Source organism: Zingiber officinale, chromosome 11A, assembly GCF_018446385.1.
Source record: "Zingiber officinale cultivar Zhangliang chromosome 11A, Zo_v1.1, whole genome shotgun sequence".
NCBI classification, from domain to species: domain Eukaryota; kingdom Viridiplantae; phylum Streptophyta; class Magnoliopsida; order Zingiberales; family Zingiberaceae; genus Zingiber; species Zingiber officinale.
The window spans coordinates 17514464-17533019 of NC_056006.1; the positions used below are offsets into that span (position 1 = coordinate 17514464).

Consider the following 18556-nt stretch of genomic DNA (forward strand, 5'->3'; position numbering starts at 1 on the left):
AAATATCACTCGCTTTCCTAGAAATTGACCCTCACGGAAAAATCAATCCCCACGTGGCCTTTCTTCCTCACGCAAAAATCAATCCCCACGTGGCCTTTCTTTCACCGATTCAGTTTATGCATTTAATCATTTTGAAAATATCACTCACTTTCCTAGAAATTGACCCTCACGCAAAAATCAATCCCCACGTGGCCTTTCCTTCACCGATTAAGTTTATGCATTTAACAGCGCACACATGGCCTACCCATCGACGGTCAAATACTCCCTTCAGTTTCCTAGAAATTGACCCTCACAGAAAAATTCGACTTGGATCGTTCCCAATTATTTCTATAAATTTCCCAAATCAAGTGAGCTTACAACAGCCTTCGTTCAGACCGAGCATGGCAGGAGGTTGCTGGTTCCAGTTTGCCACAGAGGTCGCGCCACCGACGATCATCCCGGTCGAGAAGCTGAAGGTGCCAAAGGTGCTGGAAACAATCGAGGAAGAGGATGCCGAATCTATCGAGAGGGAGGGTTGACCTGAATTGCTACCAATTAAACTAACTGAGCTTGTTTAGAGTCGATCTGAGCTTTTGTGTTGTTTCCTTGCTTGAATGACTTGTTTGTTATCTACTTGTCTCTTTTGCGCAGTTAAATTGAAAAAAAAAAGTTTTATAAATTAACGATTAGCTGTACTATATTATATGAAGTTAATTTTAAACGTTAAATAATATATAAAGTAAGTACACTAATAAAGATTAGAGTCACGAAGATAAAAATATTAAAATAGATGACTAAAAAAAATTTTGATTTAAGGATGAATTTTAGCTACAAATATAATGACAAAAAAAAAAAGACGCCGCAAAATAACATTGAAATTAACACCCAAACAAAGTTTTCGTCTCAAAATTAATAACAAGATAAGTTGTCACAATATTCGTGGTTGAATTTAGGGATCTAAATCCCTCCTATCCTTAAATTTTCTAACTCTCCCACTCGCACCGCACAACGGAACTAGTGAAGCATGTCAGGCATGACCCTCCCCTAGCCTCCTCTTGTACACCTCTCCCAGTCAGTCACGAAGTACACTGGCCTTGCGAGTGCACTATGAGCACAGTCAGCCTTTGCTTTCCCCTAACTAGAAAGTAGTCACAACATTCAATACAAGAAAAACACTCATAAACATCGATGAAACAACAACTATTTTAAGTAATTTTTAATATTTTTAAATATTTTAAATCAATATTTTTTTTTTCAAAAAATAATATCTATAAATATATATTTTTGCTCATATACATCAATTTTTTTAGCCGATGATACGAACACCCTTTTGGGTAATAGATATCGATTTTAACACCATTTTTTAAAATCTGATGTGTATGAGCGTTTCCTTATTCTATCTATGAAATCGTATAATAAAAAACACGGTAAAAAATGATGTTAATTAATAAAAAATAATTAAATTTTCCCACCTTTGGCTATACTTAAGATTTTTTTTTTTTTTTTTTTAACACTTAAGACTTAACAAAAATCCCCCAAACCTAAACATATACCGCCCCGTCCACCAGACTCACTCCGTCGTCTGCTATGCCACCATCATATACCATCTCACCTCTCCCTCTTGTCTGCAACCCATTTCTCTCGCTTATTCTTTTGTTTTCTTGCCCTTTCTTCGCACTCGCTCGCCGGCGAAGAGATCAAAAGGGGTGGAGAGGCAAACCCCGTGTTCCGATCCGACGCTATTCCTTATGGTCCTCCAGCATTTGCTGGAAGGTGAGGTAGGGTAGAAAGAAGAAGGGGAAGGGGGTAGATAGCGGTGGCGGCGACAGAGAGATGTCGACAGAGGAAGAGAATAAAGGAGGTGAAAAAACTTCCATGGGAGGATCGGCTCCTTCATAAGAACTGGAAAGTGCGAAACGAAGCCAACATCAATCTGGCCACCGTTTGTGACTCCATTACCGATCCGAAGGATCCGCTCCTCAGAGAGTTCGGTAAACCCTGATCCTTCCTCGATCCGAGTCGTTCCCTTTTCCTTTTTTCTGTGTGCGCTTCCAATTGATCCATGGTTTTTTTTTTTGCTGCTCCGAGTGGTGACTTTGTTAGTTGAATATTTTTTAATCTGAGAGAAACTATTAGGTTTTAATTTGTTTTTGAAATTCTGGTGATTAGGTCCTTTCTTAAGAAAGACAATGGCCGACTCCAATGTGGCAGTGCAGGAGAAGGCGCTTGATTTCACCTTCTGCGGGAAGGTGAATGCTTTTTTCTCTCTATGTTGACACTTAACCTACTAATAGTTAACGAATTTGTTGTTTTAATTTAGGTACGCGAAGGAAGTTTGTGATTCCATTGTTTCAAAATGTCTCACCAGTAGGCTAAAAACAGTAGAGAAAGCTCAGACAACCTTTCTCTTGTGGGTCAAGTTGGAGGCTCTTGATATGAAGATAATAACTTTCCTAGATGCTCTTCCAATGTTCTAAATATATTAAATTGGTTGTCAGGCATGAATTGAAACCATTTTAATTTTAATTTTTTTATTACAGAATGAAGGAATTCCCCAAATTTCAGGATTAGGGTTTGTCAATCTGATTATGGGTTTCAGGAGTCACAAATATAATACCAAATACCATGATACCTAAATTATTATATTAAATTTTTGTTGGCAATGCAACGTCCACTACATTATTTTTGTAGCATATAGAATTAGAGAAAAGGATTCCTAGTAGTCATTTCTACAATTTATTCATTATGCACTTGCTAAATCAATGTCGAGAAAACTACTTTTGGAAATGTCATATCTACTGGCGTTTGTTCTAACTGGATCTCAGTCGGTTAGCCCATAGAATGGGAGAGTTCATTTACAGACATTTGGAGCAGAACATTTGGATTGGATTCCTTTTGTTCTACATGAAAAGAGTATAACACTGGGGATGAGCATGGTAGATTAATACTCTGATGCAAAAAAAATTCAGATTTTGAGTTGGGAGTAGATCAATTCTGAATTATGTGAAGTCAGAATGCCTTCCTACCCTAATTTGATTCAACATATTTGTATCGTGGCAAGCTTGAACATTGATGATAGATCATGAGAACATGAATCATTGCGGCTTGTCAAGAAATGTGTCAACATGTAAGTTTTTTTTTTTGTTTCTTTTCTTACCTTTGTTGAAACATGGATTTATTTTGATGTGGCAATACAATAGACTCTCATATGCATGGAGGGCCTTGAAAATGCATAATGCGGAAGTGGGAAGGAAAAGGGAAAAACAACCAACATGGGAAGTTGTCAAGGTATGTCCTTGTGATTAGCAACTGTTTCACTGTCCTCGAAGGAGCTATTTAAATATTTATTTCTAACATAGGCTCCTTAACAACCGGATGCGGAGCAATGTGGTTTTATATCATGTGATATATGAAAGATATAATTGAAAATTTTAGAGTTGGCCACGAGGATTCACTTCCATTAATGATAATAATACAATATCTTTTATTTTGCGTATTTGATTTGAAAACTAACTCATTAGTATCTTTTTGCAAAGTTATTAATATCTGCTGAATTTTGTTGGACTTTAAGCATTTCTTGTGGTTTTCCTACGTACTAGTTTAAGAAAAATTAATGTCACTCCCCCTTTAAGAAAAATAGTTAAGAAATCTTAAACTTCCTTTCACTCCCCCTTAATTAATGAAAAAAAAAAAATAAATGCTTTAAATTTTAGGGTCCTAAAGTCCAAGCACGAGAGTTCAAAGTTAAAAGACAAGTTTAAAGTAAAAGTAATTATTTAGTTTTCTAATTTTCTATCTCACCCATTCTATATTATCAAACATATTCATCTTATGAGTTTATAGGAAATGGAGTTAAGTTAATTTTGAAGTTAAGTTTATCTATCACTTTAAAAAATATTTATGATATTGTAGAATATTTAAATTTGAGTTTAAATTTGGATTTCAAAAATATCAATTTTTGAATTTTTAGCTTGAATTTAAAAATTAATTAGAATTTGAAGATTAATTAGATTTGAACATTTGAGGATAATTAAATTTTTGAAGATTAATTAACATTTGAAAATAATTAAGATTTTAAAAATTTATGATTTGAAAATAATTTTAAAATTAATTATGATTTAAAAATAATTTTAAAATTAATTATGATTTGAAAATAATTATAATTTTGAAATTAATTAAGATTTATAGTTTTGAAATTAATTAAGATTTAAAATTAATAAGGATTTTGAAATTAATTAATATTAAAGTGACTTAGATTAATTAATTTAAATTAATTTTAATTGAATTGAACTTAATTAATTTGAATTTGGTTAACTACTTTTTATTTTAAATCTGGGTTCATCTCATCCTTTTCTAGATTTTCAATTAGGGAACCTTAATAGTTTTATGAGATGGTTAATTTAATCTTCACTTCAGATTAAGATCTAAGGATTAATCTACATTTGAGTTAGGCTAAGGTTTAACAGTTAGTTAATTAAATATTCATTTCAATAATTGGCTTCTAGGTTGTGGCAAGACACTAAGTCTTCTTGGATATTGGATCATCAACCACTTATAGACAAAGCTTTTTAAAGAAATTAAATATTTAATTTCTTTTCTGAAAATCTTAGTCTAACTAGTCAGGTGTGAACCAAGCCTAAGTCCTTATCTACCCTAATTTAAACATGAATAATAGATAGTAGTAGAACATACATCAAATAAATTTATCTAATGAATATGGTTTTTCTATTAGCTCCCCCTGGATCATAGCCTCGATAGGGTCTATCAATGTAATGGATTTGATTCTTGGGGATAGTCAATATTGAATTAGCCAGATTAGACTTGGGAATCCATTCTTGAACTGTTCTTCTATGTGTTCGATTAACAAGCGATAGATAAGACTTAAATTTATGTTTAGCCTTATATCCAAGTCCAAATCGATTGTATACGACTTTTTATTTTTTAAGAATCAAATCAAGATTCTTGGAACCCAAGGTGAACTATTCCAATGAATCCTTGAGTTCTTTCACTTGAGTTTTTAAATTGACATTCTCTTTTTCAAGTTGTTGGACTTGAGTTGAGGTTCCTTCTTGAACTTTCTGTCAAAGAACTCGAGTTGATCACTTCCTTAAGGGTTGTTAACTCCTTTTGGAGTGACTTGACCCGAAGATTGGATTTGGCCAATTTTCTTAACAAATATTCAATTGTGTTTTGTAATTCATCTACTTGAGTACCAGCGAATAGAGAACTTATAATGTCGTTTGGCCCTTCGGAAACGAATACAGATCTGTGGCTTCTTTCAGACTCGATTTCTGATTCCGCTCCAGTTTTGGACTCAGACTCGGTTTCGGCAATGTACGCTTGTGTTGGTAGAGCAACAAAGCTTGCTTGCTCGTGTTCTTCGTCCGACTCTTTTGATGACTCCTCTGGTTGAGTCGTCCGAATCTTACGAGTAGGGCATTGGTTTCCGTGGTGCCCTCTCTCCCTACACTTAAAACAAGCTATGTAAAATTTGAAATTTTTATTTATAATTTTACCTTTTAGACCCATAATAGGATTTTCGCCTTAACTATTGCCATTTTGAATTCGAACTCAGATTCAACTATCTCTTCCTTGACCATCAGTGCTATGAAATTGGTCTAATTTGATTCTTCTGAGTCTGGTTCATAGGTTGACTCTGGGGGTTCATACTCGGTTTGAACTCAGGTTCTACTTGGTCTTCTGGCTCTGATGGAATCTCATGAAACTCGATTAATTTTTCCCAAAGCTCCTTAGCGTTGTTGAACTTTCCAACTCGATCAAGCTCTTTATTTGTCAGTCCGCATAGGAGAGTACATGTTGTTTTTGCATTAGCTTCGATTTTTCTCCTTGTTTGTGTATCCCACTTGTCATAGGCGATGGACACACCTCCTTCGGTGGGGAGTATGAATCCGGTCTGGATCATGGTCCATATATACACTTGGGTCTTTAGTTGGTGCTCCATTTGGTCTTTCTAGTATTCAAAATTCTGGCTGGACAAGAGTGGTGGGTGTGCAGTGCTATAGTCTTCTTGGTAAGCCATTTAAAAGAGCTCTTGTACAACAAAATAAAACTGGTTCTAAGACTAGGTCTTGACTTAGTAGTGTGGGAGAGAAATAAAAAAGTATTTCACTAATTTTGAGAAAAAATAATAAAAAATTATTATTACAAATTTTATTAAATGTGATATTTCATCAACACTAACGTGAAAAAATGAAAATGACTTTTTTTGAAAAAGAAATTTGGAGGGAAAACGAAAGGCGTAAGAATATTTTTTTACACAAAAACGATATATATTTTACTTTCAAAAAGATCCCCCTGCTCGATTGGTGGTTTCATCAATTCAGATCGGTCTAGTTCTGATACCAATTGTAGGATCGATGACGTGCTATGAGAGGGGGTAAATAGCACTCGTGGCTTTTTCATTCGTTTCAGAAAACACAGAATAATACAGCGGAAGATAGAAAGAAATAAGAGAACAATCGCTAACACTTTTGGTTACTTGGTTCGGAGACTGTGGTGACTCCTACTCCAAGGCCCGCAATCGTTGATTACTTTCGTTGGACAATCACTATAAATCCAAAAAGTCTTTACACAAAACAAGTACAAGTAAGAAGCTTTACAAATATTGAAATACAACTTGTTACTGACGACTTGGTGAAATCAATCTTTTGGCTTGGTCGTTGTCAGGGGTGTGCGCAAGGGCTCAACTTGTTCTCAATTGATCGTTCTGAATGTGTTGTAAGTGTTCCGGAGCAGCACACAGGAGCGTAAGTTGTTCTGAAAATTGTTGTTTTGAAGTGTTGACCGAGACATCTTTTTATAGCCACCTCAGACCTGATCTAGATCCACTGATCTCGGGATCGGGTTTAACCCGACTCTGATTGGTCGATTGATCTCTTGGATCGGTCAATCGATCATGCTCAAATAGGCTCGACTTCTCGTCCAGGTTATGCTGCTCAGATAAAGTCTTCGTTTGGTCGATTGATCTCGCTGTTCGGTCGATCGATCCCCAGCTTATCTAGTCCGATCAACTCAGCTTGACCACGCTGATGCTTATCCACTGTTCGGTCGACTGAACCCCAGGTTTGGTCGATCGATCCTTAGGTGGAGCCCAATTAGCTCGTTGGAAATCTGATCCTTCTGTTTGAGTGTTTGGTCGACCAAACTGGACGTTCAGTCGGCCGATTAAGGCCGAATCTAACCCTGCAAAAAGTGTTAGTCTCCTGCAAAACAGAGTTAGACAAATAGCGAATCAAGAAATATAAAAGAATAACTTTCGACAGCCTCTGGATTGTCCGGTTATGACTTTCAGATTTGACCAGAAACCCTAGGTTGAACCGACGTTTATTGTTCCCTCTTCGGGGAATATGTCCTTACCTACTCTTCTTAGGAGAGTTGACCTTTTGCCAGACCGGTCTTCCAGACCATTTGGATTTTTGCTCAGCGTCCGAGACTTCGGGTCTTCATGCTGGACTCTGCTTCACCACCTGTCCAAACTTTCACTTGGTCCGCGACCACCAAAATTTTCATCTAGAGTCCCCAACTCTAGGATTTCGCCCAAAGTGCTCAACCCGCCAAGACTTTCCATCTAGGGTTACCACCTCCTAGGACCTAGGGTTACCTCCCCCTAAGGGTTTCCATAATCTAGGGTTACCACCCCCTAAGACTTAGAGTTACCTTCCCATAGGGTTTTCCATAACCTAGGGTCACCACCCCTAGGACCTAGGTGTACCTCCCCCTAGGATTTTCCACCTGCCTAGTATTCACTAGAACTTTTGCCTAAGAACACTTAGGACTTTCTTGTAAGATCAATCACATTTGTTAGATAACCAAATAACTTAACTTTGAACCCTTTGTCATTATTAAAACACAGGTTCGATCGTCTGGTGCCTCCCGCACTAACAATTAGGATTTTCCGTTCCCTAACGTTTAGTTAGAACTTCTCGTTGTTTAACCTGCAGTTAGGACTTTTCCAAATAAATATTCGGTATTCCCTTGACCTATTTGATTTCTCTCTTACATATTATTAAATATCAAAATTCAAGGTCGAGCCAACTCGAACTTAGTCAAAGGAAATGAACTTCCTTTGGTGATTAAAAAAAAAAAAAATAGGATGCCCTAATAATAAAAACAAATGGTGAAGTGTTATTATTATTAATTTTGATAATAATAAAATAAAAATTTGACGAATTTCTAAATTTTAACACAAATGAATAAGCCTTTGTTTTGTTTTCCCCTTATCATGTGTATCGATGATAAATAGCGTAGTCAGCTAATGCTTATAGCAAATCAATCTCCGCTTGGTGGATATGCGACAGCGATTGGGGCCTTCAAGGTCGCGTTTTTCTTCCTCGGCGTGCTATTCGTCGGCGCAGCCGCAGGTGCTTTGGCCTCCCCCCCCTTTCCCCCCGGGGACTCCGGGCGGCCCACCTCTCCTGGATCCGGCCGCCGCACCTCTTCATCACTGTCCACTTCATCATCCTCGTCAATTGGAAGCTCTCTGATCAGAAGCAACAACGTGAGCAATGGTCCGCGGAGGAGTTTGGGGATCCCGAAATGGTCAAATCTTTCGACAATTCGCGTTCTTCAAACATCAATCGTAAGCCCTCCCCGGACATCTGGAGCGACGAGATTTCACAATCTGCGTCGCCTGATCTCGCTGAGTCGTCCCAGTCCTACGCGTCCTGCCTCACCATTGACTCCGTCGAGAGATCCAGTGCCTCTTCTGTGTCTTCAATCAAGAAGAGTGCCGAACCGGAGTCCGATAGAGGAACTACAGTTGAGGAAGAGGAAGACTTGGCCACTGCAATCGCCGGCGTAGAAAACGACTCGATGGAGGTGACTTGGAAGGCGATAATTGACAAGCCGTCTCGGACAGCTGCCCCGCCTTCAGAGGTGGCGTCGCCTTCCCCATCGCGCCGGGACTATAGGCGAGTAGATCCGCTTCCACCACCGGTAGGTCATGCTGAGTTGACCCAGCGATTCGACGAGTTCATCAAGAAAAACCACCAGAAGATCCAGTTCCACACTAGCCGACGCCGGTAGTTGAAGAGTGATCATCTTCTCTCCTTCGACTCAGTAAAAGCTTTCTACTGGAAGGAGGTTGCTTTGCTGCTAAAAATCATGCTTTTAGGATATTTACTGTGATTCATCCTTCAAACTTGGTTACAGAATGATTCCAGAAAATTGATTGTTGCTTATGTTTTCTTTCTGCTTTTATCTGAAACATGGCCATTCAAATTTCGAAATTTAATTCACAAGCCTCCTTTGTATTTGATACTTTTGCTTCTTGGGGTTTTCAGCTTTTACTTCAAATGCAGGGCTGCCTCTCTGAACTGGTGTTGCTGATAAGATTGGCTAGTGACTCGACGAGGTGTTTGATAGCATTGAGAATCATCTTTCAATCTTTTGCTCGGTACTATTCTCTTACTGTCTGCTATAGTTTTGTTCACTAATGCCACAAGATTATTTTCTGCCATTGTTCATAGTTCATGTGGATTACTGTGTTTGTCGATATTAAGCTCGTTTAGTTTGTGATTTAAATTATGCAATAAGAAGACCAACAAGACTTGTATTCCATTTTATTACCTAAATATTTGTTCCATTGACCTCATGCTCATGGTTTCGTGATGCCCTTTGTTTCAAAGCCAAAAGAGTAGCCTTCATGAACACACTTGTTGATTCTTTAGCATTGACCGCTGACTGTTGACCAATCAATGGATGAACAGTGATATCGATCTGTTTGACCATTTCTTCTTAGGTTTTACCTAAATTCCATTAAGTAGATAATTAGTGTCTCACCTTCAAAATTGTTTTGACATGTTGAACCGACTCGAGTTAAAGAAACCATAATCCCCTTAATTGTGTAAATGGCATTGCACTTTTACTTGGAAGAGTAGATCTGGTCCTTCTGTTTTCTATCAAAGTTAATAGCCTAAACTACTATTTATTGATCTATGGAAGGTGACGAACTCTACTTTAAGAACAAGAGTGAATATTGTTCTGCAGTTAAAAATATACCAAGCACATTTCCACCATCCAAATGTACAAAGTAGGATGAAGTCAACTTCCAACTCTCTGTTATGACCCTTGGATATGGAGCGCGTAATGAGATGGTTTACCAGCTGATCAGTGGAATCAATCTTTGTCTTTTTGGTTTTACGACCTTGACTGCCTATAGTGGTAGGGATAATTTGAGGCTCGTTGGGATTAAAAAACCTCTCGATCTAGGAGTTTGATTTTTTTTTTATAAACTCAATCGTAATCTTTATTGCATTATTCCGGCCATTTAAATACAACTACTAACGTTCCTTCCCGACAAAGGAAGAAAACAAACACTGAATAAGAAAAGTTTTATTTTTGGATCCATTCATTGAATATTTGTCATAGTTTTAACATTGGCTGGGAACCTAATGCAACCCTCCTCGTTTATCCAAGCTTGGGACCGGCCATGACTATTCTTACTAAAAATAAAATATGCTAGACTTAATCCTACTAAAAATAAAAGATACTCGACTTAATCCTATTGAAAATAAAAGATACTTGACTTAAATAAAAATCAATTACTATGGTTGAATCAATTCTCTTGTTATGCACCCTTCTTTCTAAATCTATCATGCGTGTATCTCTTGTTTTTGAACGGCTTCTCTTTTGTTGCATGAGCTTGCCCACGGTCCATAACATTACTCCCTCCTTGAAAAACGGGTTTGTCCGTAGACATGAATGATGGGTAACATTCCATGATAGCTACTGCGTCTTCCCTCAAAGCCGCAAGGTTTGAGGAGCGTAGGAGCCTATGATCGCATTGAGGGAAATTTCAACATCCTCAATGTGGTCTTGTTCATCAGAATCTTCTAATCCCTCAAGCCAGAAAAGACGTTTGCAACAATGACCCGGAGTGTAAAGACGTTTGCAACGAGACGAGTGTAAAGTTCATCGCTATTAAAACAAAGGCCCTTGGCACGTCGTTCTTCCATTTCCTCTCGATTTAATCGTTTGATAAATGCTTGCTTCGGTGGTTGGATGGGGCGCATCGTGGTGTGATGGTAGATTCAGATCATTTAGAGAGGCATTCATAAACACGGGCAAAACTCATAGCCAATGTGAGATCTTTTGGGTGGTGGAGGCCACTAATGAATATTTGAACTTCTTATTCTAATGTTAAGGAACTCGCACGTGCTGCCAATTGTTCGAACTTTCGTTGGTAGTCTTCCATGAATCCTGATTGTTAGAGGTTGGCAAGCTCGTCCAATTTGTTTTTGCGAATAGGTGACCCAAATCTCATATTACACTGATCTTTAAATTCCTCGCATTGAATATGAGGTCGATCACGTTCTAGTTTGATGAACCATAATTGGCCATTTCCTTCAAGATGGAACGAGGCTAGGCCAACCTTTTCTTCCTCTGGAGTGTATTGATGACGAAAAATTGGTCACATTGATTAAGTCATCCCAAAGGATCAAATTGACATCATAACGTGGGAAATTAAGTTTCGAATACCGTGGTATATATGAGGATCCCTCTTTATGGCCACGGTACCCTTTCGATCGGTGCCCTTGTGGGTCATGATGGTTGTTGCTCTCTTTGTCACGCCCTGGGGGAGTCCCTGCCAGAGAAAATTCCGGCAGCATCTCTCCTGTACGGGTGATAATCTGATACTTGACTACATAGCCCTCAGGGCCTCTCAATCCTCGGTCAACACGGCCGGAACATATACAATAATATAAACAAACATTCCACGCAGTTTATAATAAATCAGCCTCCGGCTGACCACACAACCACGCAATTTATAATAATACCTACTCCACTACTCGAGAAAAACACAACCCACAACGGAAAACCAACGCAGCGGAAAACACGGGTAGTAGACCAAAACTCGACATAACATCCACGAGTACAAGATCTACACATCACACGCATGTAGATCACAAAACAAGGAAACAGTCTGAAAGTAGAAAACTATATCTACATGAGGTGGGGGACTAGCGACTGGAACCTCCTGACAGCCTCAACCTGAAATAGAAATAAAGCAACGGGGTGAGTTCAACAACTCAGCAGGTATCAAGCTGACATGCATAGTAAGATATATCTATAAATAATAATCATGGAGTACAATCTTCTGATCAATAACAGGAAATGCAAAACTGAGCAACAAAAGAAGAACTGTACTCACCTGGCCTCCTATCCTGACATAAGGGTCATCAGACCGAATACCTCATGCCTCCTGTATGCATGTCAAACATATGCATCCACAAAAATGCAACATCCAAAATGCAACAATCACAAACAATAAATGCAATCCATGCATATGATGCAAATGTCCTGGTCACCCCTGACGTCAATCAGCCATCTCACACACGATGGTGAGACCGAGTGGGTAGGGCTAGGACAACTGTGCACTCTGCCATCACTACTCCTGAGTGACCGAGTGGACAGGATGCTATCGGAATACACCTTTCCTCCTACCCCAAACATAGTGGGGGAGCTCAATGCTCTCATCTCCTTGTGTCATAGTCAAGAGGAGGGATCTCTGCCCGCTACCACGCTGCAGTCAACACTACCCATGAGCGGACCAGCTGAGTCCTGACAGAGCAAACTGTCACACACACCCTGCCTGAAATACCATTAACCAATGAGTGGTTGTGTGTGTGCAGATCATGTAACTGGCGATGTGCTCAACAACAATGGAGCCGACAATCGCATAGCATGCAATCATGCAAAATGGTGCATGACACTAAGCATGTAATTCTGAAAATACCAACCTCCTCATAATGTGTACCAAAAGGAAAACCAAGTCGATAACAATGATCTAGGTACACATGTCAGATAGTAAACCTAGGTACACATGCTAAGTAGTAAACCTAGGTACACATGTCAAGTAATAAACAAGGTGCACATGCTAAGTATAAAAAAGTTGCACATGCCAAGTATAAACTACTAGCTAGACCTTAATCCGGAAATGCACTGTATGTCACTACATAAGTACACAATGCAAGAAACAGAAGGACATAATCATAAATGCATAACAGATAACAATATGGTAAATTACGGTATCAAGTAGTGACATACCAAGCAGATATAAACATAACTATTACTACTAGTTATAACCTACTAAGCATATCATAATGACAATATCAAAAAGATAAGTCAAAGGTACTCGCCTAAAAAATGGAGATCGTATCCGAAATAGATCCCACATCGAGACGCCGTCTCGAATCAAAGTCCTGTAATTCATGATATATAAATTTAGCTAATTACTTATGAGTTAAATAGCTAAATCAAATCCTCAAACCTATTTAGGATAATTATAATCGAATACGATTATTGATTAACCCCCTAAGCTAGAGTTAAACTGGTTTAACCCTAATAAAACCATCATCTTCCTTAGATTAGTTTAACCCCTTATTTATCAATCTACCACATGATGAATCAAACCACAATAACCCACTTTGATAATTCTATTAATCCAATTGGGTCAATTATCTCTAATAATTTCACAACCAAAGTGGATTAATTAACCCTAACCCTCCCCAAATCACAAGAAGTTAAGCTAAAATATAGACTATAGCCAACACTCACCCGAATCTTAGGTGCTCCCGTTGATTCACTGCCGGTGAACCTTGCTGCTGGAAAGGGTGAACCTGGTGGCGCTGCTGCTGGAACTAAGAATGGAGCTACAAGGGTTGATCGAACAACCACACACATTCCAAACTAATCCATGTCAATTACAGTCAAAACAAAAATTCCCAAACCAAACTCCTCCAATCGTTACCTTGTTTCTGCCGGAAATTCACTGCTGATGCCTCCTGTTGGATCCAAGAAAGAAGTCTAGCATAACTCCATAGATAAGGGAATGGCCGGATCAGAAGATCTTGTGGTTGTGGCTACTGGCGCTAGGTCAAGATGGTGGCGTCGGCTTAGAGCAGAGGGAGACGGCGACGAGCAGAATCAGACCAAGAAGAAAGGGGCAACAATGAATCGAAGCTAGGGCTCGGGGGTGGCTGTTGTGCTGCCAAATCGCAGCAGAGGAGGGCAATCTGTGCGCACGACGGTGAGGAAAGATCGATACTAGGGCTCGGCCTTTCCTCTCTTGGCCAAGGTTCTACCCGTGTGGCCGGCTAATCGGGGAAGAAGGGAGGCGGTGCTCCGTGCGGCGGCGCAAGATCAGAGAAAAGGAAGGAAGGCGACGACGCAAGGGAGAGGGCTCGGCATCCCTTGGCCAAAGGCTTTGTATGCGTGGGGGAAGAGGAAGCGCGAGGTGTCGGGAGGGCGGCGCCGATTGGGGAAGCCGAAAAGGGTTGGCGTCGCGAGAGGGGAGAAGGAGAGGAAGGGGGAATCGGCGTGTGAGGATCAGGAGGGGAAGGGAAAAGAGGGGGAATCGGACGGTGAGGATAAATAGGAAAAATGAACTTAGGGTTTTGCTTAATCAAACACTAAGTACACTCCTCAATCAACTCCCGCTTTTGGGTATTCCAAACAGGCTTTTCCCAAGCCTATAAATGCATTCCCTCCAAATACGTCATACGAGTTCCGATTAAATCCCAAAAAATTTCTAAATATTCCTAAAAACTCTCTTAAGATTATTTATCAAATAACATTATTATTTAATTTGCTGTATTTTACACTCTTCACTTGCATGGATGTTGTGCGAGTGTAGCTTAGAGAAGCCTTTGGACAATTCCTCTAGTTGAGTGTGGATTAGTTGATGTTGTTTTTCATTGGCAGCTTTGTCCTCTTGATAAATTTTGAGAAAAGAATCAAAGTGTTGTTAAAGTGCTTGTGAGTCACCTATTACGACAAGCTTTTATACCAATTTGTTATGACCCTTGGATATGGATCGCATAATAGGGCAGTTTACCGACTGATCAGTGGAATCAATCTTTGTCTTCTTGGTTTTACGATCTTGACGACTTATGGTGGTAGAGATAATTTGAGGCTCGTTGGGATTAGAGAACCTCTCGATCTAGGGGGTTTGATTTCTTTTTGTAAACTCAGTCGTAATCTTTATTGTATTATTTCAGTCATTTAAATACAACTATTGACGTTCCTTCCAAATAAAGGAAGAAAACAAACAGTAAATAAGATAAGTTTTATTCTTATTAAAAATAAAAGATACTAGACTCAATTCTACTGAAAATAAAAGATACTCGACTCAATTCTAGTGAAAATAAAAGATACTCGACTTAAATAAAAATCGATTACTATGGCTGAATCAATTCTCTTGATATACATCATTCTTTCTAAATTTGTTTGTGTATCTCTTGTATTCAATGAGCTTCTCTTTTGCTGCATGGGCCGTAACACTTCCATTCATGAATTCAATGCAAATCTTCTAGTTGTGATGCTGAAATTGCTCTTCTCAAATACTTCAATGATCTCTGGTAACAGAGAAAGCCCATAAACCAAAACTCAAATTCGTCAACGGTCACTATTTGGATGTATTTTTGATTAGTCTTGTGTGAGTTCTCGTGCAGGCTGATTCCTTTCACCTTTCCCAGTGGAATCAAAACCTGTGGAAATCAATTCATTAGTTAAGTTTCACAAGGTCCTAAGACCCTAGCAAGGTAGGATTAGCAAGTACCTTGTAGGGAACTCGTACCAAACTTCCTTCCGGAGATGTGATTCTGATAGATTGATCACTGCAGAAAGCAATCTTATTTATCGAAACGAAGAGCAGGCCTGCAATAGGACCGGCTGTTGTTGATAGGTAGCATTGGAATGCATGGAGAAGCTTCTCTCCTTTTTCAACTGTGAAACTTTGTCTGAAAATTCTCTGGACTCCACCCGCTTGAAGAATTTTTGCTCCCAAGCTCAATTTTCCCTTGGCAGTCTCTGAGATCTTGGAACCTAAACTCACTGAAATTTCCAAAAAATTTCAAAGTTTTAGTTCAATTTGATTTGGTTCTCACATTCCATTTTTTTTAAATAAATAAGTCAAGATTCGAAATCTCAAATTGTACGGAAGTTTTGATTTTTGAACGCAATGATATTGTTTTAGTATATGTTGATGTTTCGAAGTATGGTGCTAGTAATAGATTGAAGTTAAAGAATGAAGGAGATACCAGTACCTATTACCAGTACTGAAACGATATGCTTCGCCTATTACGGTATGAGATTTCAAACCATGAAATAAATTGCATACCATGATCTCTGATTCCTTTCAAATAGCTGTCTGCTTTTTTAGTGATCTTGCGGATCCATGCCATAGGTGAATCCAATTCTGCACTTTGAAATTATAGATTCAGCTTCTCGAACAGAATGAAAGTTCAAAGAATAGCTTCAAGTAGAAAGATGAGTTTACTTTGTTTGCATCGGGAGGCATCGTAAGAATCGGAATGAAGGCAGATTCGATTAAGCTTCGAAACAGCAACTGGTTTTGCAGCCACTTCAGCTCCAAATCTGACTAATCGAAGAGGACGCCCTGCGACTTGATCAAGGTTTGTGTCCATTTTGAAGTTTGAGGGATTATTGGCTCCAAAACTAATGGGGAAGATTCTTTTATATAACCAGAAGAAAATTTTTGTACTTTAGACAAAAGAGAAAAGTTGCGGCATTGTAAGATTCAGAATGGAACGTCAGAAAATTTTTGTACTCTAGACAAAAGCAAAAGGTTGCTTCATTCTAAAGCTAGCAACAAAGAAAAAGAAAAGTGGACCTGTTCATCGTCAGCTATGGACAGTTTTGGAGGAAAACTTAAATCACTACAAAAAAAAAAAAAACATGGATTTAGCGAAAATTTTAGCGAAAAAAAAGACATTGCAAATCTGTAACAACATTAGTAAAACTGGAATCGTCGCTAATCTACAACAATATTAGCAACGAAAAAAAAACATTTCATCGCAAAATTAATAACAAATATTTTTATCGCTAATTAGTGATGAATTTAATTGTCATCATAAAATTTGTTCAAATTAGCGATGAATTTTATTTTCATTGTAAATTTACAACGAATTAAAAATTCATAGCAAATTTTACCACGAATTCAATAGTCGTCATTAATTTTTCAATGAATTTAATTTGTTGCAAATTTAGAGATTCTCATCCTAAGATTTATAACAAATTTTTATGATGAATTTTGAATTCAGTACTAAATTAGTGATGAATTTAATTTTCATCGCCAAATTTTTCACAAATTAGTGACGAATTTTATTTTCGTTGCAAATTTTGTAACGAATTAAGAATTCATCGTAAATTTTGTAATGAATTCAAAATTCGTTGCTAATTTTTCAATGAATTTAAATTTGTTGCAAATTTAGATATCCAATCCCTAAATTTTATTATAAATTTTTGCAATGAATTTTGAATTCGTTGCTAAATTAGCAACGAAATTTATACAGGGGTTTGACTCTCACGATCTCATCCACTATAAAATTCCTCTTTGAAAATTTTCCAAAGACGGAGAAGTCTCGTATAAGCTCGAAATAAGAATATAACAAGAACAAAGAAGTAAACACACAATACAATAAAAATCTTGCTTGATTGATCTCTTGTTTAGTTGAAAATATAGTAGTACTTCTTCCTCAACTTCCTAAGAATTGGTGTGAACAACTCTTGCTTCAAATCTTTATGAAACACCTTTTCTAGAATTACTTTGACACCTCCTAATTGATTAGGATTGCCCTACATAACAACTCTTTTTCACTCATTTAATTGATTAGTGAGTCATACCAATTGTTTTGGTAACTTCTATTGATTGACCCAATCGATTCAGAAGCTTTTTGTTTTCGCTAGAATCTCTCAATCGATTTCCTAATTGATTCCAACATCTACTGTGCTCTCGTGAACAACCTTTAATCGATTACCCTAATTGATTTGTGGAGCCTAAATTGATTGCCCCAGTCGATTTCAAGCCCTTCTATTCTCACATGAAACTCCCTTAATCAACTGTCCTAATCAATTAACATAAGGTCTAATCGATTAGTCAATCGATTTAGAACCTTACTGTGCTTCGTGAAAACCTCCCAATCGATTAGTGAATCAGCATAATCAATAGGAACGAGTTCCAATCGATGAGGCAATCTGCCTAATCGATTAGCCCAAGGCTAATCGATTAAGCTAATCGTTTAGCCTTGGGCTAATTGATTAAGCTAATCATTTGCCCAATTCTAAACTTTGATATCGAGTATAGGGTTCCTTTGCCCAACCCTAAAGTCATCTATAATTTATTAGTATTTATCGTTACATAGCATTCTATCACCCTTGACCCGCCAGAGTTTCTTCACCGAGTGTCTGGTCTACCTTTGATCCATTGGACTTTTCATCTCGTGTCAACTCCTGTTGGGATTCAAATCATTAAATGTTCAATCAACCTTTGACCAATATAGACTTTTCCTTGCCTAGTCTTGCTAGGACTTCCACTGCCTAGATTTTAACTAGGTTTTCACTGCTATGCCACTCTAGGACTTTCATTGTCTAATTCCCAACTATGTCTTTACTGCATAACCCCACTAGAACTTCCACTGCTTAGATTTACTCAATAGGTCTTCACTGTGTACCTTCGCTAAGACTTCTGCTACATAGATTTACTCACTATGTATTCACCGCCTAGCCTCGCTAGGATTTTCACTACCTAACTTTA

At 38.2% G+C, this 18556-nt stretch overlaps 2 protein-coding genes across 2 annotated transcripts in view; one reads left to right on the top strand and one right to left on the bottom strand.

Moving 5' to 3' along the window:
• Positions 1–380: 380 nt before the first annotated feature.
• LOC122031266 overlaps positions 381–18556 on the top strand; it is a 36512-nt gene continuing 18336 nt past the window's right edge. The window contains exons 1-3 of the mRNA XM_042590401.1: positions 381–513; positions 2149–2228; positions 8248–9081. Coding sequence (XP_042446335.1) covers positions 381–513; positions 2149–2228; positions 8248–9024 — 990 coding nt within the window. The 3' untranslated portion in view covers positions 9025–9081. The remainder of the gene's footprint in view (positions 514–2148; positions 2229–8247; positions 9082–18556) is intronic.
• LOC122031267 (putative GEM-like protein 8) lies at positions 15108–16427 on the bottom strand. The gene is made up of 4 exons (XM_042590402.1): positions 16280–16427; positions 16121–16198; positions 15560–15834; positions 15108–15488 (listed from the first exon to the last, which is right to left on the bottom strand). Exons 1-4 carry the CDS (start codon positions 16425–16427, stop codon positions 15297–15299), a joined length of 693 nt encoding a protein of 230 aa, XP_042446336.1. The 3' UTR covers positions 15108–15296.

Bases quoted from the DNA above. Each gene is read 5' to 3' on its own strand.
- LOC122031267 (XM_042590402.1), bottom strand. From the start codon at position 16,427: ATGGACACAAACCTTGATCAAGTCGCAGGGCGTCCTCTTCGATTAGTC. The intron at 16,199-16,279 runs GTAAACTCATCT...TTCAAAGTGCAG, and splicing joins TGCCTCCCGATGCAAACAAA to AATTGGATTCACCTATGGCA. The intron at 15,835-16,120 runs GTATGCAATTTA...TGGAAATTTCAG, and splicing joins GAAAGGAATCAGAGATCATG to TGAGTTTAGGTTCCAAGATC.